We start from the raw sequence: 26,168 nt of genomic DNA on the forward strand, positions 1-26,168 counted from the left end.
GGACTGAAACATTTGCTGCTTGTTTGTCTGTGAAGATCCCCAGTAAAATGATTTTTCATTAAGACTCTCAGTCTACATTTGTTTTCTGTGTGCGAGTCCTTTTCCACTTTTTGACTTTCATCTCTGACTACCGCACCAGAATTAAAAAGTTTTTGGACTGATATAAAAATGGGACCCATTGCCTCCCTGCTTGACACTCAGCGTCAGGGGTTGGAATTGGGGGGTTAGAGCACCACATGATTCCCGAGCATGGCACTGCTACTGCTCACCGCTCCCTCAGGGGATGGGTCAAATGCGGAGAACAAATTTCAATCAGTGGAACTTTAACTTTTGGGGCGGCAGTAGCTTGGGGTTGGGAACTGGAGGGTCGCCTGTTTGAGTCCCTGTCCGGACCACCGGCTAGTTCACCTCCTGGGCACTGCCAAGGTGCCCCTGAGCAAGGCACCGAACCCCCCAAACGCCCGGGGCACCTGACCAAGGCAGCCCCCTCACTCTGACATCTCTCTACTTTGTGCATGTATAGGTCCTGTTTGTGCATGTGTGTGTCTTTCGGACCTGTGTGTAATTGACAAGCAAGAGTGAAAACATTGAATTTCTCCTCAGGGGATTAATAAAGTATATTAAAAAAAATTACAAACCCAGAGACTGCACTAAGTGTCAGCAGCTTGAGTTGTTAACCCAAAGTGTCATAATACTGAACTGCTGTCCTTATCACTGTGACATCTGCTTAAGTGAAAACCCTTAGTTTGTGATGAGCTATAATAAAGATTATTTTTATTCCTGACTGTTGAACATTGAGCTGTCTTATAACTCCATAATGATCATCATGTGGCTGCCTGCAACAGTGCGCTCAGAATAACCATATTATCTAGTGTGTGTGTCCAGTGTGTAAGATTTAAGGAGTTTTAGTGGTATAGTGATGAGGATTGCAGATTGCAACCAGCTGAAATTTCTCCTGGTTAAAATTACGTAAATGTTTATTGTTTCGGGCTGAATTATTCTCAGATGTCTTTTCCTCCCTAAAACAAATGGATGAGGTGATTAAAACTGGTAAAAAGACTGAATGAAGCAGTTTCATGTTACAAATAAGCAGTTCTCCTTTACTGCCGATGTGTGCTCACCCTTTTTCTCTTATTACTTAAGATCCAGATGATCAGGAGGTTTTTGTCGGGAGCTGAATTATCTGCAGAGCTCTGTTCCTCTCCAAAACAAACAGACCAGTGATTTAAACTGGTAAAAACACTGAATAAAGGACTTTCACTTTTAAAAAAATCTGTGTTTTTCTGACACTCATCGTGGATGGGCTTCTAACTGCAGTGGCCAATGTGAAAATTCGAATGCCCCTATCTAGAACCAGTTAGGTTTGTCCGATCTGGGCTACTGTAGAAACATGGTAATGCGACATGGCGATCTTTGTGGACAAGGACCTCCCTATGTAGACATCAACAGCTCATTCTTAGGTAAGGAAAATACAGTAATTCTTATCTTCAGGTGATTATACACTAAAGAAAACATACTTATTTTCAATTTCTGCCAATATACAGTATCCCCCTAAATCCCACAAACTGGACCTTTAAGTTTGATGCTGACTGGCTGTTTTGGGGTCTGAACAACTTTAAATAATGACAGACTGATGTTGACTGGTGGTCTAGAGTAAGGCTTCAGCAAAACTGTGTAACAAAAAACCCTTTTAACAGACACTCAAGAGTAAAATCTGGCAAATGTAACAACATGTGATGTGTGACGCTATCAATTACTGAAGTTAATTTTAGGTGGGATAAAACTTTTCAAGTGGTGAATGTGCAAGTTGATTCTTGCCTGAGGAAGAAATCTGAACTCAATGTCCACTTGACAGCTTTTCCCTGATCATTTCTCCCACCAAAACAAAAAATCTGATACATGTACTTTGACTTGAGACATTTTTGTCAGCATTCTGTATTTTATTTCACATCCAAACAGAGGTGAGATGGCACCGCCTTTATTGAAGGACAACGTGATTGTCACAAGGGTGGAAAAACATCATACTTTCGCTGGACTTTGTCTAATACTTGAAGTTACACTTAACATCTTGTGTGTTTTGTGCTGACAAAGCATACTGTGGCACTGCCTGTCAGTTATTCATCTGACACCGTTGTGAAACTGTTAAAAACCGCAGTACGCACTCACTCCTCAGTTTGGTCCAGAGATCACACAATCCAACTATACACAGGGTGAGTACAAAGTGCAGTGGTTACCAAAACAGAAAACTTTAGCTTTGCTGATCCTGATGCAGTATTTTTCACAAAGACGACATGTATGCAATAATCCTTGATTTGCATCAAAGTATCAACGTACAACAATGCTTGCAGATGAGGTGGATATTTAAAAAACAAGGTTTTATGAGGTAAAACTTTGAATTGACATTAGGTGTACTGACAACGTAAAATATAAACATTTATAAAGAATAACTGCTGGACAAAATAAAGATTGGTTAATTAATCTGACATGAAGATAGACCACCTGCTTTTTTCAGATTTCATGATAATCAATGCATCTTCCTCAAGAGCAACTGAAAGATGGAGAAGCTACGGAGTTGATCAGTGCAGCAAGTTCCAAGTCATGAGGACAAATGAAGGCCTGTGTTTCATCATGTGTAACACACCTGATTTACTTTTGATTAACTGTTTTATTCAGTGAAATTTAATCAAACACAGGATCACAGTTTAAAATGTTTTAATTCTAACCGGATGAGCACTTGTTTCAACGGTTTCGGTGTGTGGAGGCGCGGAGCGGTCAGGGTTTGGGGAGTAAACCGTGGCGTGTGTCCTACACCAGTCTTCGTCTCTTGCAGTCGCGCTCCATCTGGTCTTCAGACATGTTGGTGGCTGCACCCAGAGGAGACACTTGGTTCAGCATGGAGTCATCGGATGCCTGGCCAAACAGGGCCATTAGCAAAGCAACACCAAATCCTGTGGCACGCTCCCCCTGCAGAGACCGAACATAAGACAAAAAATAAAGGTCAGATTACAGCGCTGTTACCGTAAACTTACCCTGCAGTTATCTTTATTCCACTGCCAGTAAAGTTCTCTTTTTTATTCAGAGTGGTTGTGACTGAAACATGAGACTTTGTTTGGTCTAAAATCCGATTCTCTGTAAATGTTACAGTGAAGTTGTAAAATCATTTCTGAGGCAAGACTGAACTGGTGAGGGATAAATATACAGTCAGGTCCATAATTATTTGGACAATGATACAGTTGTCGTCATTTTGGCTCTGTACACCACCACAATGGGTTTTAAATGAAACAATGAATACCTGCTTAAAGTGCAGACTCTCAGCTTTCATTTAAGGCTTTTTTTCAAAAATGTAGTATGAACCGTGTAGGAATGACAACCATTTCTTCACACAGTCCCCCAACTTTAAGGGCTCATAAGTATTTGGACAAACTAACATAATCATCAATTAAACAGTCAGTTTTAATACTTGGTTGCAAATCCTTTACAGTCAATGACTGCCTGAAGTGTTGGACCCATAGACATCATCAGATGCTGGGTTTCTTCCCTGGTGATGCTCTGCCAGCCCTTTACACTTCAGTTTTCATCCTGCAGCAGGATGAAAGCTGAAGTGTTTGGGGCTACATTATCTGCTCAGATTCAACCAAATGCTTCAAAACTCATTGGACGATGCTTCACAGTGCAGTTGGACAATGACCTGAAGCATACTGCAAAAGCAACCAAAGACATTTTTAAGGCAAAGAAGTGGAATGTTCTGCAATGGCCAAGTCATATCATCTGACCTGAATCCAACTGAGCATGTGTTTCTCTTGCTGAAGCCAAAACTGAGGACAAAACACCCAAATCACAAGCAGGAAGTGCAGACGGCTACAGTAAAGGGCTGGCAGAGCATCACCAGGGAAGAAACCCAGCATCTGATGATGCCTATGTGTCCAACACTTCAGGCAGTCATTGACTGTAAAGGATTTGCAACCAAGTATTAAAACTGACTGTTTAATTGATGATTATGTTAGTTTGTCCAAATACTTATGAGCCCTTAAAGTCGGGGGACTGTGTGAAGAAATGGTTGTAATTCCTACACGGTTCATACTACATTTTTGAAAAAAGCCTTAAATGAAAGCTGAGAGTCTGCACTTTAAGCAGGTATTCATTGTTTCATTTAAAACCCATTGTGGTGGTGTACAGAGCCAAAATGACGACAACTATATCATTGTCCAAATAATTATGGACCTGACTGTATACTGCAGACTTCAGTATGTTATAAAGGTATGCTCACACATGAGCAAAATTAACACTGGTAAACTCCACTTCCCTTCAATGTGCACAGACAAAGAATAAACATTCCCCTAGGTGGCAAAGCAAATCTGCATCTTCGTGTTACATCAAGTTCAACTTTGTTGAACTCTGACCGGCCAAGTCCCAGCATTATTTTCAAGGTTTTTAAGACTTTAACGCCGCTCAGAATGACATTTAAGACCTATTTTACAATGAGCAATGATGAGGGTAAACAGAACTTGGAAATACCTGCTGTTTGTTGGCAAGTTTTTTGGGTAATTTTGTGTTCCTCACTCTGCATGTGGGATTCCACTGCCTCGAACCCAACCATGAGTTTTGAAAAAAAGAATTGGCAAAAAGTACACTGCCTTGTATTGGTTTCAGGCATGCCACTAAATCTTCGATTGAAATTCAAAATTCCCCATGTTGTCCAGGGTAAAATGAGTGCTGCTGGTTCTGCTATCCTGATCTGTGTGATGCTAATGCAAGAAAAATGCCGTAAATTGTTTAAGAAAATATATATGTAGGTTACCAATTATTGAGATTTTACAATGCAATGTCAGAAAAAAACGATTTATAAAACCGTACTTCTTATGTCTTAGCTTTTTTAAGAGTTTTGAAAGAGTGATTTAAGACATTAAATACTAATTAAGGCCTTATTTTTAGGTAAATGAATTCATTGCCTTTGAGGCTTTTTAAGAATCCGTGAGAACCCAGTTATTAGCTAGCTTACATTAGCTAGCAAGCTAACTTTACTCTTAACTAACTTCTGTGCATCATACCTGGCACCTCCCACATTCAACATGAATATCACCTCAGCAGGTGATAGGCACTCACCTGCATTTGCTCATTGTGACCGTGCCATAAGTGATTATCAGACGAATTGTTATGAGCTGAATCACAGGACCAGAATAGAAAAGGGTTTTGTGTTTTTTTTTTTTTTTTTAAATATGAGAGGCTGGCACAATCCTGACACACCTGCAGGAATGTATGAATTAAAGTTATACATAATGAGCAGGTATAACAGAGCCCCAGTCACGATCAGTGAGATCAGCTGCTTTTACTTCCTTCAAAAGTGTTGCATTATGAGTTTCATAACGCCCAAGCAGCAGAAATCAGTCTATCCGCAGAGGAAGCTGGTGTTTCAATAAATGTTGCAGGCTCAACTAGTTTCTGTACCACATGAAAACCATATCGAACTAAAATGGAAGGAGTCTCTGTCTGTCTGTTCTTTTTTTCCATGAAAACCATTCATCCAATCGACTTCATTCATGGTAGGTGTATTGCTGAGAGCCTGAGGAAGTGATGTGTGGAGTGCAAGCTGTTGAGATCTGTGGAACATATTTATTAGTTGTGCATTACGTCCACACTGTATAGTGTAAAAGAGAGGGTCCCTATTAACTGTTACACTGCTGAAGGGCATGCTAGGTACAGCTCGTTCTCTGTCGCTCGCTACAGTACATTCAAGAACAGAAGAAGAAAGAGAGGCTGGTGATGTTACACTGTAGCAAACTCAAACATTTCAAGCATCAGCAATGTAACCTTCTGAATGAATGCCTTTATTCTTGGAAATAGCCTGGTCCCAAACAGCTAGCTGTCAGCAAATGATGCATACACTCCAGCATTACAACTATGCCATGGCAGGTGTATTGCTCAGGATCCAAGGAAGCCCAGTGTCAAGTGTGAAGTTGTTTGGATGAGCGATTCTCAAGAACGCTGCAAGCAGCTAGAGATGTACCGATATCACTTTTTCCCTTCCTGATACTGATTCCGATCCCTGAACTTTAGGTATCTGCCGATACCAAGTACCGATCCAATACCAGCGTGTAAAATAAAAATGGATGGGATATGAATTGCTGTATGTCTCAACTCCTAAAACTCTATGTAAAATATTAAGAAATAAATACATATTAGTAGAGTTAATGCCATAAAACTTTTTTTTTAATTATTATTATCCATTGTTGACACAGATCAAGACACAGGTTAAAGTGCAGCCATCAGAGGCATTTCCGATACTGGCATCGTTACAACTCGCCCAGTTGCCTGGCTGTTCAGCAAGCAATTGTGTTTTTCTGCATTTTTCTAAACACACATAGGTCTGCGTATTTATGTGAGTATGTGTGTGTGTGTGTGTGTGACCAGACACCGAAATTATCACTGCAGACTGCACTAGGCAAGGAGATTGGCACTGCGGCACATCTACAGTAAACAGCCCAATGGCTAAACTTGGGTGGCAAAAGTAGCAGGCAGCGTTTCATGGAAAGTAAGTGCATTTTGTGGCATTTCCAGGTCCAGTGTGAACCCAACATTATGGTATATCAGGGTATTAAAAAAATCCCAAAAAGTATGATTTTCAATACAGTCAGAAACATGTTTTTCTGTTTAACTCATGTAGAGATCCTGTTTTCAGGTGATATATTGTAGTGCACAGCACACTCCAGAGGTCAGTCTCTCTACTGGTGGAACAGGCAGCTGAGCTGTGAAATACGGTCGGTGACTGTGAGTGGTGGGGATAATGTTACAGCAATAAAGCCAGCAATGCCAAGGGAGGTCGCATGTAAAACCAGCATATTTTCACACCTAACTCTGTGAATTAATGGTTTATTTCGACCAAACCAGTGCTGGTGATAGTTGGAACAGTGGAAGGACTAACCGAGACAATTTTAGAGAGTTTAATTTTCTTTCTGCCCAGCTTGAATGAACACTGACAGTTGTTTAATTACACAAATACTGTCATATACCGTAAAACTTGAAATGCCAGAAAGGTATAAAGGAAAAAACTGCCTCTTAAATGCACCTAGGCCTTGTCAGTATGAACAGGAGGAATGACTACAGCAGGAAAAACCTGTTTCAGGGTTCATGTTAGCACCTGGCCTATTCTTTAATGATCAACATGAGTTTTAGTCAAACCAAGAGGACATGTGATGCGTCACAGCAGCCAACTTCCTTACACATTCTGCTGACTCTCTTCTTTCAGGTTACTGAGTCAATAAAATGACAAGAATATTTTCCACAGCTGATATTGCATCAAGACACACAATAACTCATACGCAGATACAAATATCTTTGTACCATTATAATATGTATTTCCATTACTCTGTGGTGAAAAAATATTAAGCTCAGTTAGTCCTTGGCTGAAGGTTTGATATCAAAAGTTGGATTTATGTGATCCTGTATAGCTCTATGTACACGTCTGTCTTTATCAACTGAAGTCATGACATATCATGCAACCAATAAAACTTTCACTTTACTAATTTATGATTATCACCTGATTTGCTTCAGGGTGAAAGTCAGAGCACTGATTGCACAATATTTGTTTGACACCAATTCCCAGTTACTCACAGCATGGACAGGAGAGGCGATATCAACATGGACCCAGACACCAGGCCAATCAAAGCCCAAGTGGGAACCAATGAAGAGGCCGGCGCAGGAGCTCTGGGCGTTCTCTCGGTCCTGTCAAAACAAGAAGGATGATAAACATCAGCAACTCCTCAAAATAAATAACAATGTCGGTCATCAAACAAATATCCTACTTGAAATACTTTGTGATCTCTACACTAACTTCACATTTCCATTGCATGGTACGGCACGGCTCGATTCAACTCGACATGTTCTTTTTTAGTTTTCCATTGTCAAAAGTTATAAATAGCACCTGGTACGTTTTTTGGTACCACCTTGATTGAGGTTTAAAGCAAGTTGAGCCGATACTGGAAGATCAGTTGAAACACTGCAGACCAGTGACTGGTCGCAGAGAATCATCACTTGAGTGACATGGGACTGCGTGCACAAACCCACCATTTTTAAATCATAAATAGCAGATATAATTTTTTTATTCACTTAGCCTGCAAAACTACACCGTAAGCTACACACACTATGCAGTACCACTGATGAAGTGCAGAGCAGATGTCCCTCTGTTTGATTGCCGATGAAAGGATCCAGCGCGCATTCCATTGAGAATGATGTCACAGTTTGGAGGACAAAAAATATAATTGTTTACTTTACAAATACACTAAAAGAAGTACACTAAAAAGGCTAAAATGAGCATCACAACAGCAAACAGCTGAAAATTCCACCTACACTGAAGGAGATCTGCAGTGAAAAATGAAATAAAGAAAAACACCTAGTGGATACCAATATACCAAAAGCGAGTCAAATCAAGCAGAACCATGCGATGGAAATTAGTCATTTGTTACTGGTTTTCAAGTGCTGCCTCCCAGGTAATACTTGTCATTGAAATTACATTCTGCCTTTGGTGCACACGCCAACCATTTATGCAGATTTACTGAAAATCAAAACTTTATGTTTCGCATTTCACACAGCATCACCTACCACCTGTATATGATCAAGCACAGCTACTCTACCCTGTTTATCTACATCGATCCATGTCAAAAGAGCAAGATTAACTCGAGTTTCCAGATACTTTGTCGCCCTCAAGGTAGAGTCTTCACCAATAAATATTCCGACAAGGCTCTGATGTGAACATAAAGAAGTGCCTTGGTTGTTGTAAGCTTTAAATTGGACCAACCAAGCAGTGAAAACCTGTACTGACCCTAGCACAATGTGCAAAAGATAACTGAGATGCAGGAACAGTGAGCTACAATGACACTGGACAACGTCTAAAAACAAGTGCCAGTAAGCCTATTTAGTGTACTTCTTTTAGTGTATTTTTAAAGTACACAATTTAATTTTGTAGTCCTCCAAACTGTCAGATACTGTAAAACTTTGCTAAATAGCCTGAGCATTCATTTGTTTCAATAACTGAACTCAACCTGTGTATATTTGGGACAAATGGACAGAGAGAGAGACAGATTTTAAAACACTTGTTTTCGGGCATCGGAGTATTACGGCATACCCACATTAACACCTCTTTATCCTCTTAAAACCATATTCACAACTCAGATGAATTAACATTTTGATCCTCTTGTTTGGTGGACCCTTACGGACAGAAGGAATAAAAATAATTAAGGAATGGACACATATTCAGATTCTATGACTGCTTCGAAGGTAGGAAGTCACCACTTTTTTGGTCTCTCCTTTACCATGCACATAAATCTGAATCAACAATACTTTGGTGCTCATGGTTTCAGTAAAATGAATTGATCGATTAAATTGTGGAGAATGTAATCAAGCTAATGGTGGTGGGGATGGATAGGATGGATGTCCATATTTACAAGAGGTTAAATATTAATATATAACAGTTAGCCACGTAATGGAGACCTGGGTTTATTTGTCAAAACGTGTAGCCACACCTGGCGAGTACCTCGGCGCTTAACTGAAGTTTTACGGTACATCAGATTTCCATGACCTTTGTGGATTTGGTTTTGATGAATTAGTAGTTTGTCACTTACTGCCACAGAGTTCTTCATGTCCGCCATGGCAGAGGTGAACTCGCTGAAGTGCAGCTCGGGGCAGTAGACCAGAGGATGAGCGAGATCTCCACTGCTGCGGCCAGCGCGCACACACGCAACCTCCCACTGCTCATTGTTAGTCATCACAGCTGCATGGTACTTCCCTGTGGAGATCCCCTGGAAAAAAAAACAGACACACAAAGAAGTTTTAGATACAAAAACAATACTTGTTAGGAGGCTAAATTCATTGTTGCTTTTGCTCTCTTTGAGGACTGTGTTGATTAAAAAAATAGAATAAATGCTGCCAATGTTTTGAGTCCGTATTTACTGACTTGCAATAGAGGTTGGAAATACAGTCACCCACCTGTGCCCCCGTCAGTGTGGCCATGTCCAGAATAATGTCAGCTGACAGGTCTTTGCTGGCATACACTACTCCATCTGCCAGCACCAGCCTGCCCTCTGCATCAGTGTTATTGATCTCCACTGTCCTTGAGAAAAAAAACACACACACAGATAACAGATTATTTTTTTATACACCACAGCCCAGTTTATGTGCAATCATACTGTGAGGGCACAGACAAATCAAATCAGGCAGTTTTATAATATTATTATCATTAAAGATGGTCTCACTTTCCAGAGTAGAGAGTGTGGATATCATCAGGACGTGTGGCCGTGGGTCCAACTGCATTCTCTGCCAGGCAGAACACTGCATGGAGGTTATCCTTAAAGCCCTAGAGCAAACAGAGGAGAGAGTCTGATTAAAATAACTCTGCTACAGAGAGACAGAGGAGGCTAGAACAGCTGTGACAGCTGCTGAGGGATAATCCACAAACTCACCTGTTTGACAGTAGCTCTGAAAGCTCCCAAAATGGCAGCAGCTCCACCACAGTCTCTCTTCATCCCTGGCATTGTGGTCTAAAAAAAACCCCAAAAAACATATTTACATGTGATGAAATGGGATCTTATCTGCACTCTAATTTTATGTTTGCATATGACACTACTACATAAACTGCTGCATGCAACAGCAACTACACGTGAACGGATTACTGCGAATAGGCTTAAAGCTTAACAGATCATAGCGTGCAGGTTCAAGGATCACCAAGACGACTGCAGAGTTCAGTTTTTTCAAGGCAGCAGTCTGAAAGGTGTTCAGTGAATGGGCCAAAACACTGTGACATTTTGGAGGGGTCCCTACTGTCCGTGAGAGATGCAGTGCATCGTTTTGAGCTAAACTTCAGTCAGACACCCTGTTTGTTTTTATTCCTGTTATTCCCTTTTAAAGCACCAAGATGGTAACATGAACAGCTGATTCATGATGTTCAAATGAGGAATTATCTTCAACATGTCTCCTTATTTTACTAAAAAAAAAAACTAAATACAGCAGCAGTGTGTATTTAGGTTTTTATACCCATAGAGGAACATGTTGTCCATCTTAATTTACAATCTATGGCTGAGTCAAGCAAGACACCTCATGATAAAATGCGGTGTATCGGTCCAGTGAGCTGTTTCTTATTCTCAAACTGGTTTGAAATTTTTTATGCCGACTCATCCCTAGAGTCTTAACATTGTATTTTAGGAAATTCCTGTATGGTATACCATAAATGCAGAGAGGTAAAACATAATAATATGCAGGTTTGAACCATTTCACTATATAATTACTGCAGTGATGTTCCCATGCATTAGCATAACAATGCTAATGATGCTCATGATGCAAAATAGTTACACATTTCCAAAGGAAAAATGGGGGTACCTTTCCCTTGATGCTGAGTCCTCCAGTGTCGTACACGATGCCCTTGCCCACCCATGCGATGGTTTGGGTTGCACCTTCTGGTGTGTGGCTTAGGACTGCTAATGCAGGAGGATGCTCTGCTGCCTTGCCAACTCCATAAATGCCTGACACGGTAAAAAAAAAACAAAAAAAAACAAAACAAAAGGAGACGAATAAATAATCCTAACTACCAATAATCAATCTGAGGATGTGTCATGTCTTAGATAAAGACAGATATATGTGCTTTTTGCTCTATAGAGGCACGTTATTTTCCCGATACTGAAATTAAGCTTTTTCAAATAAGAGTTTAATATTTTGGGAAGGATGAAGTTGTTTTACTGGATTTAATAAAAATGTCAAGGCAAAGTAAAAATAAAATTAAAGTTAGTTAAGTTTCAGACTGGATGAATGCAAAGGCAATTTATCTTATGATTAATGAACTTTTGTTAGTTGCTGAATAATGATTTCTAAAATAGCAGATGGTAAATAAATACCACATTTTATTTATATATTCATCTTGGTCATGTGCAGACAGCCACGATGCCGTTTTTGCATTTTCCCCACATTTCTACTGTTTATATTTGCGTTTTTTTCCACTACCCATTCATACTGTGAGCACCATTAGCAGTGAGAGCTGCGCATGCGCGGAGAACACCTGCGCTGGGACCACAGTTCATGGCTGGGACATGCAATTGCAAGCACCAACACTTGCTGAAGACTAAGGTAATTATTTAACTGAACGAACGCACGTCTGTGTCTGTGTGCGCGAGCCAGCCATTACATATTTTCACTTTACTGACATTAGCCTACAAAGATTACAAACTAAACATTGCGCTTTGCACTTTGCACTGTTTCTTTCATTCTTTATCCGTGTTGCGTGTGTATGTGTGTACCCGCGCACAGCCCCACGCACGCACGTGCCTCCGTGCCGTCAGCCAAAACTATGCTCCACGTATTTTGCCATAAAGCATGTTTCTAAATACAGTGTGCATTGTTTGTCTTACATTAATATTTATTACACAGTGCATTTACAGCGCTCTGATTTTGCATCTCCTCTAATACGCTGTTTTTGATTTCTTATTCCTCTATACATAACACATCCCCGGGTATGGACTAGTTTATATATAAATAAAATTGAGCAACAGAGCAAAATTAGCTTTAATGCATCCATATTCTTTGTTTTAAGTGACTGTTGCCATTTTCAACAACAAAAAACATTCAATGAAAAAGGTCATATACAGTTAACCAGTTGTTCTAGCAGGTGAGTTGTTGAAATATAAGCTAATCATAGACATAAAGAGATGTATACAGGCATGTTACCTCCAAATCCTCTTTGTTTCAGCTCCTCTCCACGAATGATCACTGGAGTTATTCCAAGGTCAGTTCCCACAGCCTTGATCTCCTGAAACAGAAATGAATGTCAGTGACAGGGTGCTGCATCAAAATGTTCCTGTAGTGGAGTCAACAACATCAACAAAAAGGTGGAGTTTTACTTACATCCAAGAAGTGATCTGTATTCATCTCATTGCACGGTGTGTCCACAATCCGAGCTGCCATCCGCACTCCGTAAGCAGCGTTGGTGAGACACTGAAGAGAAGAAAAGCCTTAAGTTATGACAAACTGCGGTGAACATAAACCATAATGGTTCAAAAATATATTATTTCTACGCAGCATCTTACTGGTCCTGAAAGATCATGTTAAAAAAGATAAAAAGATGAGCAAAGAAAGAGCAAAACCAAACCAACCAAAAAGAACAAGGAAGTACCTCAAGTTCTGCTACATCCAAAGGACTGCTCTCTTGCCCAACAATCAAAAACTCTACAGCAACATGTTTCTTCTCTGCCCTGCGTGAAGACGAGGAGCGGCGAGAGAATTGGGGGAAGGCCCTGGCGATGGCACAGGCGGACGCAAACATATCTGGACGCTCACACACCATCTGAGGAGGACAGAAACACTCATATCAGTCACTTGGCTACATAAGCTATCCCTCTACTGGGTGACCCAGATTTAAGTGCCATAGGACTCCCAGAGGGAGTCATAGAAGGATGGTAACCTGTATTAACAGCAGATCTGCTCTGTAGCTAAAGTTGCTCCCTGAAGGAGGTGAGAAAAAGAAAGAAATTCGCTTCACTCTCACTATTATGCAATAGACAAGAACAAATAAAATTCTGGAGACACTGACCACAATGCAGCGGTTGTTCCCCCCAGGCAGGCAGGAACGGACCAGACGGGACACAAAGTGAGCAGAGGACTGGCTGTTGTGCCTGCTGACCCGTGAAGGAAGGGCAGCCACCGCAGCATGGTTGAGGTACAGAGGGCAGCTGTCCGTGGGGTTCGGGTTCAAAGCGCCGAGAGCTGCCTGCCAGATCTGAGACAAAACGGACATTTAAGATTTACTATTGAAACAGTAGAGCAGAAACAATTGGTGGATTAAAGCTGTGGTTGGTAACTTTTATAAAAATAACTTTCTGACATATTTACTGAAACTGCCACTATATTCACACAGCACTAAATGAGACAGATAATCTGTGGGGAAAAAAAATCACGCTATTCTGCTTTCTTGTAGTGCTTTTTATGGCATTACAGCACATGAACGAAAACAACCAATCATGCCAGTCACTGCTCGTTAACTGTGGTCAATTGGTCAAACTAGGCAGCTTTGATCAAATATAAATCATGATTGTGTTACTGCATTGCCTATTTCTCATCTAAAACAGTTTCAGAAACATATTTTTGTGTACTGTTTGACTGTAAAATGATAAAGTTTGTGACCTGGGCGCCATGTTGAAAATAGCCAAACAGAGCACCACCTACCATATGGAACAAACCTTCTCCATTTAAAAGATAAACAGCACACTAAAATATGTTTCTGAAAACATATGAGGCCAGAAATAGGCAATGCATAAACAGAATCCTGATTCAAATTTGATCAGCGCTGCCTGGATGTTGTTGTGGTCAATTTGCTCTTTTTTCCAACAGTCATGGTAGATTCTAGCAATTGCCATCAGAAGCAGTAGGAGGAGGAAAGTGTCTCATGGACTACTTTGTGACTATAGTTACAGTTTCAGCAAATATGACAAGAGGTTATTTTTATAAAAGTAACCAGGTGCAGCTTTAATCAATCAGATTGCCACAAAAATTCATCTGCAACCATTTTGATAACTGGTTAATCATTTAAATCATTTATCAAGCAAAGCTTTCTAACATTAGCCTACCTGGTTACAACTTCTCAATGTGTGGACTGCTGCTTTTCTTTGTTGTATGAGATTGTAAACTGAATATATTTGGGATTTGGAAAATTGTTTGGGGCATTTTTTAACCAATTTCCAGGCCTAAACAGCTAATCTAAAACTGATTGGCACATTCATCTATAATGAAATAATCAATCCATGTAGACTCTACAGTCATTTGCATGGTTAAAGTTTAATGAGGCAAATGAGAAAGCTTGGTCTGCAGCTACACTACACTACCTTCCAGGACAATATTTCTATATATCACTGTTTAGGGCAAGAAAGTCAACTGTTAACTGTTTGCCACGAACCATGTAAGACTGTAAGACTCATCCATGTGTCTATACGTGTGTGCGAAGTTTGATCGCTTTAAAGATTGCTGAATGCTTAATTTTTCCCAACATCTAAACCGACCGATAGCAAATGGAAATCATTCAATATGTGAATGGAAAATGTGACGAGGCATTTTAAAAATGAGAAGGTGCAGCCAAACAGTGTCATAATTACCAGCTCAAGTACGGCAAAGACCTTTCACCACCCAGGAATAATTAGAGCAGTACAATTAGAAAATAATGTTGGTTAATCATTGTCGGAGGATACTGAGAGGCTCTGGGACTGACAGGAGACCTTTCCTTGACCTCACAGACTCCCTCTCTCAAGTCTCTCTTTATAGACTTGCTCTCACCTTTGCACAAGCACCTGTGAGGACTTTGCACGACTGTCTGCTTCGAGCTCCATTAGATACCATGACAGCAGGGTATTTTTGTCTGAGTCTGATCACTGGACCTTTCAGTGCCACCCTGAAAAAACTACATGAACAAAATGTCCCCCAGTTTAAGAACATTACTCTCATGGCCATACAATGCTGCCATTATCTGGGAAATGAATTTCTCTCAAAGCCTGGAAATGGAAAATTCAACCTCAACTCAACAATTGTAAAATGTTTTGATTAAAAAGTAAATGAAGTGGTGTTGGTAAAGTGCTAGTTAAGATCCAACAACTTGCATTAATGTTTATTAAGCAATTAAGTTAGACATTATATTATTTGTTATAATTAACAAGACTGACGTTGAAATTCACTTCTCCACTGACTAACTTACAGAAAATAATTATCGGTGACAAGACAGTTAACGTCTTGTTCATTTCTACAGCTACATCAATACTAGTTTATTAACAAACTGATTAACTGATTAACAAACTGATTAATAAGTGTTATATTTATGAGACTAGTTAACGTTAGCTCGCTAGCTAATGGTGTTCAAGTATCGTTAACGTTAACATTACATTAATTTAGCTAGCGGTGTTAGCTAGCGCTTTCTTGGGTTAGCATAGCGCTAACAGTAGCTGTCATTTCATTCACAATATTACCTCTTTGCTAACGACCGGCTGCAGTTTTCCTTTAATTTGGCTCCAGCCGACTTTCTGCAGGTTGGGCAGCTGTCCGATGAACAGGACAGGGCGACTCTGTGGCTCGGAGTCACCGGCTGAAGCCTTAAACTCCAGTACCACATTCGCCATGTTTGTGACTAGCTAGAAAGACAGCTAGCTGACGGTAACGTTACAGTGGACGGACTGCTGTCGTTCACTAGCATAGATATATCTATGGTTCACTAGTGCAGCCCGGACCGGCGACGGCAGCCGGGAGAGGGCGAAAAGGCTGAATTTATAGCGGCTGTGAAGTTATCTCTATCATCCTCTACCGGCGCTCAGGAGAAACTAACGTTCCATGAAGCCATTCATACATTCATTTATTCATTTTCATTGACCTGAACACTGGTACATCTGTATCCACACGTACTCCTCTATATTTAGGACTTGTGCATTTTTAGCCCTCAATAAAAACAAAAATAAGAGACATTTGTATCCTAAATTGATGCAGAAAAGGCACAAATTGGTGCATAAAAATTTACCAGAATTCAGATACTCAGATTTGTCTAATGGAGGACCCCAAACCCCGTTTCATATGTGTGCCTCTCAAATGCTGAAATAAAATTATGGACTGTGACAACATCAGGGACGATAAAGCCCAACCAAACCTAAATTACATTTGTTAAGTTCATTTGTATTTATTTTTTCCTATATATTACGTTGTGCTGCAGTAAATATGTGGCAAAGCATATTTACACAGACATTAACAAATGTGAAGTCACCTCATAAATGCATAGCAGGAGTTACTAATAATATCTACCACTTAAACAGACTTAGTACCTTTCGGTGGATTTTGAATTTACCTTTATTTTTTAAGCAATATCATTTCAACAGGTTAATTGATTGATCTTGTTTGTGTTGACACTTTATTTTTTCATTGTAAGGTCATGGCACCTCCTTGGTTCAGCGTTGAAAATGGACTGCATTTCACTTCATGTTTTTTTTTTATACCAAGGTTACATGTCTTGCCCATTGATTACTAGATAACCCATTTTCAAAGCATTGATGAACTTTCTTGAGATTTTGAGATGTGGGAAAAAAAAGTGAAAAGGCCCTCTGGGACACTATTCATACTATAGACTAATACAGTGATTGGTCCAAAGAATCTCTTTGGTGCAACATTCTAGAACATTTTCATCAGAACCACCACACAAGGGAAGTATGTGTCAGTACGTCAACTCAGACAGTCAACTACGGTGAACTACGGTGAGCTACAGTCAGTGAACGATAAGTGAATATCTGTCAACAGTTTTCTTTAACCAACTGAATCCTGATCTCCTACACAACTTTTTTATCCATTCACCATGGAGAGAAGAGACAACTTGAGACCAAGGGTAAAATTTTCTCATTTAATCAAGAGACTTTTTGGGGGCAAATTTCATTTGGCACTGAGCTAGAACTGAGGCGTGCTCTTTCATTTCTTTATTTTAGGTCTGATTGCATCTAAACAAATACAATCAATCGGTTTGTGGCTCAATTTTCAAACAGTTTGATGAGTCAATATGTCATTGTTTATACATTTATTTTACCCTGACAGCAAAATGCTACAGCTTATGACATGTACAGAGAAATACTGTTAGATATATTTTATTTAGAATACAGTGCATTAAGGTTTAACCAAGCGATTGCAGCAGTTATCGCTTGTACAATGGTGAATGTAAACCAGGTACATTTATTCAAGAACTGTACTTCGGTGCAACACTTAATTTGGATAGTCTACCCACAGATAGTTTACAGAGTATTTATAACATTTCAACAGCTTAACTGATCTGCTATATCTGTAGATGTTTATCTAAAGAGTGTATGTGACAATTCACTATATTCTCAGAATAATTCCATTGATTTTATTGACTCAACCTCTGCTGCATAGGTTGGTTGAGTGAATAGTTCAAGTTCAACTAAATTATTTATGTGGCTATGTTCATGAATTGTCACAGTGAAACAGTTAACTTGTTGAATTTCAACTAATAAGCTGTTGAGATGTCACAAATACTCTATACATGTTCTGTGAGTGGACTGTCCAAATAAAGTGTTACCAAAGTGTCAGCTACTTGTACTTGTATTTCCATTTTGTACATATTTGTTATGGACTATCCCATTAGGACATAAAGTAAATAAGAATAATGAATAGTTAATAATTAAAATCCAATGAGCCAATAATAATAATAGCACAGGATATTTTGCTGATAATAATTCCATACGTTTACTTAAGTCTAATTTTGAATGCAGGATATTCACTTGCAAAAGGTTATTCTTACATTGAGGTGTTGCTACCTTTACTTTAGATGATCTGAGTACTTTTTTACCACTGAGGATGCACCTCGTTTTAGCTAAAATGTGTATTTATGCCTTTCAGACATCTGGTAGGGTGCAGCCTCGCAACCCTACTCAGTATCCCAGGCAACAGCAGCAGTATGCTCCACCTGCAGCAGCAGTACCTCAGTCCCAGCTTGAATATACATTCACTCAGACACGCTCTTCTGGCTGCTGAAGAAGACAATCTGAAGCTGTCTTCAAAAAACACTAACCTGAAGAATCAGGTTGCCACTCTACAGAGGACATTCGGGAGAGAGCTGCACGTGGCCCAACAAAACACTGACGACTTGGAAAAGGCTTTAGAGGCCACAAAGTCAGACCAAGATGAGAGCAAGAAGAGAGCGGAAACTCTCCAAGAAAGCCTCCATGCACAGAAGGAGGAGACTGAAAAAGTCAGAGAGTTCTGGATGAAAGAATCCAACAAGATGAAGGCCACCTTTGAAACCAAACTGGAAAAGGTCAAGTCAAAGTTGTCTTCAGAAAACGCTAACCTGAAGCATCAGGCCGCTAGCCTACAGAGTACGTTGGGGAGAGAGCTGCACGTGGCCCAACAAAACATCGGCAACTTGGAAAAGGCTTTAGAGGCCACAAAGTCAGACCAAGATGAGAGCAAGAAGAGAGCGGAAACTCTTCAAATCTCTGCACTTCAAGAAAGTCTCCATGCACAGAAGGAGGAGACAGAGAAAGTCAGAGAGTTCTGGATGAAGGAATCTGACAAGATGAAGGCCACCTTTGAGACCAAACTGAAAAAGGTCAAGTCAAAGCGCTCTGCGCAAAACGCTAACCTGAAGAATCAGGTTGCCACTCTACAGAGGATGTTCGGGAGAGAGCTGCATGTGGCCCAACAAAACATCGGCAACTTGGAAAAGGCTTTAGAGGCCACAAAGTCAGACCAAGATGAGTGCAAGAAGAGAGAGGAAACTCTTCAAGAAAGCCGCCATGCACAGAAGGAGACTGAAAAAGTCAGAGAGCTCTGGATGAAGGAATCTGACAAGATTAAGGCCACCTTTGAGACCTGTAGAATGAGGGAGACGGGACGCCATGGGTACATAGTAGAACGTGTGTTTACTGAATGAATGTGCCAGGCAGTACATGGCATTATGGGTAATGTAGTCTACCGCTACACCTCCTCTTTTTAACTGAACAATGTCCTTCTTAAAATAAGGTATACATATAACACTGCAACTTACTATTGCAAAATAAAGCTCAGCTTAACAACTCTGTGCGGAGTGTTTTCTATAACACTGAACAACACAGGATAATCTAAACACTCAGAAACATCTTAATTCTCATTCACTTTTCACTTATACATTAAGTCTCTCTGGAGCCCTTGAAACCCTGCCTGATGCAGTGATGGCTGGCTGTCTAGGAGAGTTCCCTGTGGCCCTAAGGTGGATTCTGTTTCTCCTTAGTACACCCCTCTCAGTCTCTACCAAGTAGGGCCGTAACGGTACATGTATTTGTACCGTTCGGTACGTGACTTTCGGTTCGGCACGACCCTGTACCGAATTATTGGGCGCAGGATATTATTTTATTTTATTTTATTTTAATTCCGTTTTTGCGAGCCGAACCATTTAAAATATCTAGTTAACCGGTAACCGAATATATTCGGCCGAATATTGCAAAAGAACACACATTCGGTATTCTGTGGAATAAGTTAAAAGCAAGGCCGAATAATAGCAGCGTGTTTTGATAACGCAATCAAACAGCGTGCCGTGACGGGCGGAATAAAATGTCGGCAGTGTGGCGATCCGTCCGTCACGGCACTCGCATTTGCGACTAAAAATAGTTTTGAGCGAGCAAAATAGGCTTAAATCATTCAGCACGCTGTGCAAGCAGCCTACAGATTTCAACCAGCAGCAGAAACGAAAGGCGAATCCCACCGATTGTGGGTTGAACGGGGGTCACAGACACAGACAGTAACATTAATGTATTCCTGTCAAATACGGCGGCGATCGGCTTAACGTTACCGGCGACGGAGAAGTCAACTCCAATAATATCCTCTTCTCTTTCCGGCAGTAACGGTCCACAAACCTCACCGCACTTTAGGGACTGTTCGTTACTTATGAAGGGACTTGTCAGGGGAGGAGGGTGGCTGGTTGATTCTTATTGTATTTATTTATTTTATTTTGATCCCCCCTATGTTAATCGCTTATTGATGCTGTTTTTGAAGTATGAATAAGTCACTAAGTAATTTATTCCATTGAAATATCATTGATGTATTACAGAAAAGTGATTTATCTTTTCATAAATGACAAAAGGCACATCTGCCTCATTTTCGCTGTGGTATCGTGATACTACTCAGAACCATGATATTTTCATTGGTATTGCACAGTGGGTCCCAATTTTGGTACCGTGACAACACTAATCTGGAGGGGGTTCATCTGCAAAAACTAATGAAAAACTAAACAATGATATTCGGTATTCTGTACTCGGTATTCGGCCAAGCGTTTAATAATATTCGGCTTCGGCTTCAGCCACAAATTTTCATTTTGGTGCTTCCCTACTTTGGTTTCAGGGTAAAATACGAAGATGGAAATAAACAAGTGGACAAGACAAAAGCAGTGTGCCGACACTGCAGAACAGCGGTCGGGTATGTACTTGGAAACACGTCTAAGATGCTAACGCATCTAAAGCGACACCACCCGAGTTTGAACGTTAAGCGGCACGACTAGAAAAAGCAATCTGGTGCAAACTACGATATCGTCGTCGTTTAAAAAGAAAGAGCATTTCCCTGACCATTGCGCTAAAGAAATAATCAACGCCATTGGAGTTGAGTAAAATTGTTTAAGCTGCACTTTAGATATAAGCATGTTTTGTTTATTGCACTTTAACAAAGTGGGAAAGCTAAGTAAGTTCCTAGTAAAACTGAATCTGAGCAGGCTTTAAAGCTGACCAGCTGCACTGTACTTTTTATTTTAATTGAGTAAAACTGTTAAAGCAGAAATTTATATTTATATTTTTCATTCAAAAAATGTGTTAAAAAAACAGCAGGATTTTATTTTTCACTTTTATATTTCTATTTTCATTCAAACAATGTGAAAAAGCAGGATTTTATATATATTGTTAAATTCAAAAATTGGGTAAAAAGAGTTAACTGCTGTGGTGGTATGTTTTAATAAGGTTACCAATAAGTCAAAGATATTTAATAGTTGTCTATTTTTTTCAATACTGTACCGAAAAAAACCGAACCGTGACTTGTGTACCGAGGTACGTACCGAACCGTGATTTTTGTGTACCGTTACACCCCTACTACCAAGTAAGACCTTGGTGTGTTTGCTGTTCCTAATACAGTTCCTGGAGCTTCCTCTGTGGTGATCCACACTCTCTGTCCTGAGGTGAGCTCTGGGAGTGTTTTGGATTGGTGGTGGAGATTGTAGTTTGCAGCCTGCTTACGCCTCTCTTCCTCATCCTTCCTGCAAAAAGCCTGCAAGGCCTGTCATGTAGAATCAAGCTTTCTTTGAGACTGGGGCAGTGATGTGCGCAGGTTTCTCGCCATCAGTAAGTGTGCAGGTAAGAACCCATGTGCCAGGGGCGTGGCTCTATATGTCAGTAGTGCTCTGATTTGGTCAGTGTCCTTCTTCCACAGATTCTTGACTGTCTGGACAGCACGTTCAGCCTAGCCATTTACTTGTGGGTAACAGGGACTGCTCATGATGTGTGTGAAACTTCTCTCTTATGCAAAGGTTTTGAATGCCTCTGATGAGAACTGTGGGCCATTGTCAGACACTACAGTCTCCGGATATCCATGATGAGCAAAAGCCTCCTTCACAGCTCTGGTCGTTGCATCAGCTGATGTCACCTTGAGTTCTGCTACCTCATTGTATCTTGAGAAGTAGTCAACAATCAGCAAGTATGTCTTCTTTGTCCACTCAAATAAGTCCATCCCTACTTTTTGCCATGGCCGCTCAGGGACTGTGTTCTGGATCAGAGGTTCTTTGTACTGTGTTCTGTTTCTCTGGCATATTTTGCATTGGTCTACTGTTCTTCTGATCTGAGCAAAGAGACCAGGCCTCCCTACTGATTCCTGGGCTCTGGCACGGCATATGGAGATTCCTTGATGACCTTTATGAAGTTTATTCATGATGTCCTCTCTGAGGGCCTGAGGTATGACAATTCTTACCCCTTTCATGAGAAGGTCTCTTGCCAGATGCAGCTCTGATCTGACCTGCCAGTAAGGTGAGATCTCTGGTCGCAATCCATGTTTCTCTGGCCATTCCATTAGACAGTAGTGTGCCACTGTTTTGCATGTTTCATCTGTTTGCTGTGCCTGTTTGATTTCTTTCAGCCGTGTGTCCGTAGCAGGGAGAGATTACACCACATTATCGACAAACACTTGAACCTCCTTTTCTAGTTGTAGGTCTTAAGAGGACGGTGCGTCACTCAGTGGAGCTCTTCACACCTTGTCTGCAGTGATGAGGCTTTTTCCTGGGATGTGGATGATGTCGTAGTCATATCTTAAGAGTCTCAGGCAGAGCCTCAGAACTCTGGGTGGCAGGTCGTCCAAGCCTCTGATGCTCAACAGTGGGACCAGGAGTTTATGGTCTGTCAAGAGTGTGAAATGTAGACCCTGCATGTATGAGGTTAGTCTTTCACACGCCCATGTCACTGCTAGCGCTTCTTTTTCAATTTGTGCATAGCGCTTCTCTGTATCTGTCAGTCCTCTTGAAATGTATGTCACTGGTTGCCATCAGTCATCTACTTGTTTCTGTGTGAGGACTGCACCTATTCCATATGCAGATGCATCCGCTGCTACTCTCGTCTCCGCTGTGTTGGAGTACTGAGCGAGGGCCTTTGGTGCTCTCAGTTCTTCTCTCAGCTTTTCAAAAGCCATCCATTGTGGTTCTCCCCAGACCCACTCATTTTTCTCTCTCAGTAAGTCTTTTAGTGGCACGGTGATGGTAGCCAGCTGCGGTACAAACTTTGCCAGACAGTTTGCCTTGTCTATAAGGCGACGAACATCTTCCACGCATGTTGCCTCTGGCATCTGTAGGATCGCTTTTGCTTCGTTTGGATCTGGCTCGATGCCCTTTTCAGAAACCTTGTGACCAACGAATACTGTCTGCTTCTGAGCAAACTCGCACTTCTTGGCGAGGCCTTCCTCCTGCACTTTCTGCAGCACACAATGTAGTCTTTTGTCGTGTTCCTTTCTGTTCCATCCATACACGAGCACATAGTCTGCATGACACAACACACCCTCAGTTCTCAAACATTTGCGACATCCTTCTCTGAAAATGTTTGGGAGCTGATGCAATACCAAAAGGTAGGCAGTTGAAAAAGTATCTCCCGAACGGAGTGATGAAGGTTGTGAGGGGTTGTGACTCTGACGTTAATGGGATTTGCCAAAAGTCACATCGAGCGTCTAGTTTTGTGAAGACTTTTGCCTCTGACATCATTGCGAGTGTTTGGTCAACGGCTGGTAGGATGTGGTGTTCTCTCTGTACTGCTGCATTATGTGGTAAGGCTCTTTCAGCTTGCCAAGCCCTTGGAACACTGCTGGGTATGCTGCATTGAAGTCTGCCTCGGTCTGTGTCACCGTCGCTTCATCAACCCTGTATACCAGTCCCATGGCCTCTATTGTTGGTAGGCCCAACAGTGGTTGTGTCAGTCCGACTACCACATACACATGTTGATCTGTGGCGTGCCCTTTTGCCATCATTTTGCTCTTGAAGCAGCCTTTTACACTGAGCAGATTGCGGCCTGGTCCATACAGTCGTTTGAGTGTTTTTTTCAGCTTACCATCTCGCTCTGGTTTGAAGACTTGCTCTGGTATAGATGTCACGTCTGCTCCTGTGTTGATCTTAAAGTCAATGCAGGGCTCAACAATAACGATTGCCCGATTGCCTGGGGCAAGTAAAACTCAAGGTCGGGCATGTAAACTAACAACTCACTTGCCCGATCAGGCAAGTTGCTAAAAATAGTAAAAGTTAATAACTAATTGATAAAATAAATGTATTTTAAAACGTGCTCCTTTGGCTCTGATGCAGCGGTCTCTCTGCCTGAAGTCACAGGCACAGCTGTGTAACAATGTCCTGCCCACAGCCCCCATTGATATTATTTTGCGTGACGGACGCTTCATATAATAACATAACAATATACTATTTATGGTGTTATGCCATCGTGTCATTTCTGTCTCTACATGGTCACACGTTAACAATTCTCCTCTGCTCTCTGTATCGCGCACGGCGGAATTCCGCCACACACACAGGTGAGCACGCTAGAGTGGCTGGGGCCGCATTTTCCTGACCAAACCTGACCCCGAGCCCGGTGCAGTTTGTCAGCTGACAAAGTTATTGTTATGGACACTGTCTAAATAACCATCAACAGACTGCTGTTATGCACAGACAAACATGCTGCTCGCAGCCTCGCACAGCAGCGCAGCACGGCATTCGTGCTGAGCTTGTGTTGCGTTCAGGCGTTGTCACGTAAATAACAACTTCCAGCACTTAAATAGGTCATAGCACAAAACAGCAGCATGTCAAGTGACTTTTAACTTTTATTATATTCAATAAAATTGTATGTTCCTAAATCTTGAGACACCTCATATGTAAGCTAGACAGACATTTCACCTGCTCATTACTGTGCACAAATGTACTTTATGTACTTAGTCCTAAAGAGCCCTTCTGGTGCCAGTAGATACACAGAAACATCCCAGCAGGCTGTGCTTTGCAAGCATACAAAAAAGTTTCACGCATGTGAAAATTATTTTTCATGCGTGTGCTTCACCTCCGCTGCTACAACTCCATCCTAGGGGAAACACTGCTGTGTGCCTTTTGTGCAACAGGTGGATGTGGTAGTCTACTGGTAGAGTAGAGAGAGAGCTAAGTAGCATTGAAGTAGAGTAGAGCAGGGCAGAGAGATGAAAGCAAAATATATTAAACCCGGTGTTAATACAACAGAACTGGAAAGAGGGGTGAAAAATAAATAGAGGTGGGCATGGTTCAAGTAGGGTGCAAAATTATAGACGGAGAATGATTGACAAATTTTTCGCTTTAAGCCCTGACACTGTAATTACAGTAATAACTGCAGTCTGTTATTTGATAGCCGCTTAAATTAAACAATATTTATAGGGCAAGTAAAAACTGACTTCAGGCAAGTAGATCTCTGACCAACTTGCCCGACCAGGCAAGTGAAAAAAAACCTTGGTGTTGAACCCTGCAATGGTTTCTCCATTCAGATGTACTTTTTCCATCCATGGACTAGTAGTTTTTGTATCCACTTCACCTAAAAAGGCATACTCCTCTGTGTCGCTGTCTGGCTCATCTTGTGTAACTGTGTGTACTGTTTGGCCACTTTGACAGGCTACTGCATAATGTCCTTTTTTGGGACATTTTCGACATTCTCTGGCTGGAGAGTCTTTCCATGCATGTTTGCGTCCTCTTCCGCATCTGCAACACTCCTTTTCACCTTGTGCCAGCTCTGACTTTTGGTCTTTGTTCATTTTTTTCCCCCTGAGTGCTGGAACTATTTTCCTTTTTTCCATATTTGTGTTTATGGCATCCACATTTGCTTTGGGGTCTCCTCCCACTGCATTACTGTGTAGTATTGCCTGCTGCCTCTTAACTGCCTCACTTTTTGTATTGCCTTAGCAAGAGTTAAGTCTTGAGTCCATTTGTAGCTGCTCTGATAATCTTCTGTCTTTTATCCCAACTACAATTCGGTCTCTTATGAGTTCATCTTTAAGCACACCAAAACGACAGTGTTCTGCTAACGTGTGCACTGCTGTTATGAATGCTTCAGCACTCTCTCCCTCTTGCTGGCTTCTCATGTTAAAATGAGCTCTTTCAAAAATCACATTGTGTTTCCCTACAC

General features: G+C 41.1%; 1 protein-coding gene across 1 annotated transcript; it reads right to left on the reverse strand.

The window, feature by feature from the left end:
• Positions 1 to 1,919: 1,919 nt before the first annotated feature.
• Positions 1,920 to 16,224, reverse strand: npepl1 (aminopeptidase like 1). The gene is made up of 12 exons (XM_033627826.2): positions 15,981 to 16,224; positions 13,565 to 13,750; positions 13,148 to 13,318; positions 12,880 to 12,969; positions 12,703 to 12,784; positions 11,365 to 11,507; positions 10,452 to 10,529; positions 10,245 to 10,345; positions 9,979 to 10,102; positions 9,615 to 9,791; positions 7,609 to 7,719; positions 1,920 to 2,964 (listed from the first exon to the last, which is right to left on the reverse strand). Exons 1-12 carry the CDS (start codon positions 16,128 to 16,130, stop codon positions 2,806 to 2,808), a joined length of 1,572 nt encoding a protein of 523 aa, XP_033483717.1. The 5' UTR covers positions 16,131 to 16,224; the 3' UTR covers positions 1,920 to 2,805.
• Positions 16,225 to 26,168: the final 9,944 nt, after the last annotated feature.

The sequence above is a fragment of the Epinephelus lanceolatus genome, chromosome 1 (genome assembly GCF_041903045.1).
Source record: "Epinephelus lanceolatus isolate andai-2023 chromosome 1, ASM4190304v1, whole genome shotgun sequence".
Lineage (NCBI taxonomy): Eukaryota > Metazoa > Chordata > Actinopteri > Perciformes > Serranidae > Epinephelus > Epinephelus lanceolatus.

Bases quoted from the DNA above. Each gene is read 5' to 3' on its own strand.
- npepl1 (XM_033627826.2), bottom strand. From the start codon at position 16,130: ATGGCGAATGTGGTACTGGAGTTTAAGGCTTCAGCCGGTGACTCCGAG. The intron at 10,530-11,364 runs GTACCCCCATTT...GGTTTTTTTTAG, and splicing joins GACTCAGCATCAAGGGAAAG to ACCACAATGCCAGGGATGAA. The intron at 10,346-10,451 runs GTGAGTTTGTGG...TGTTTGCTCTAG, and splicing joins TCAGAGCTACTGTCAAACAG to GGCTTTAAGGATAACCTCCA.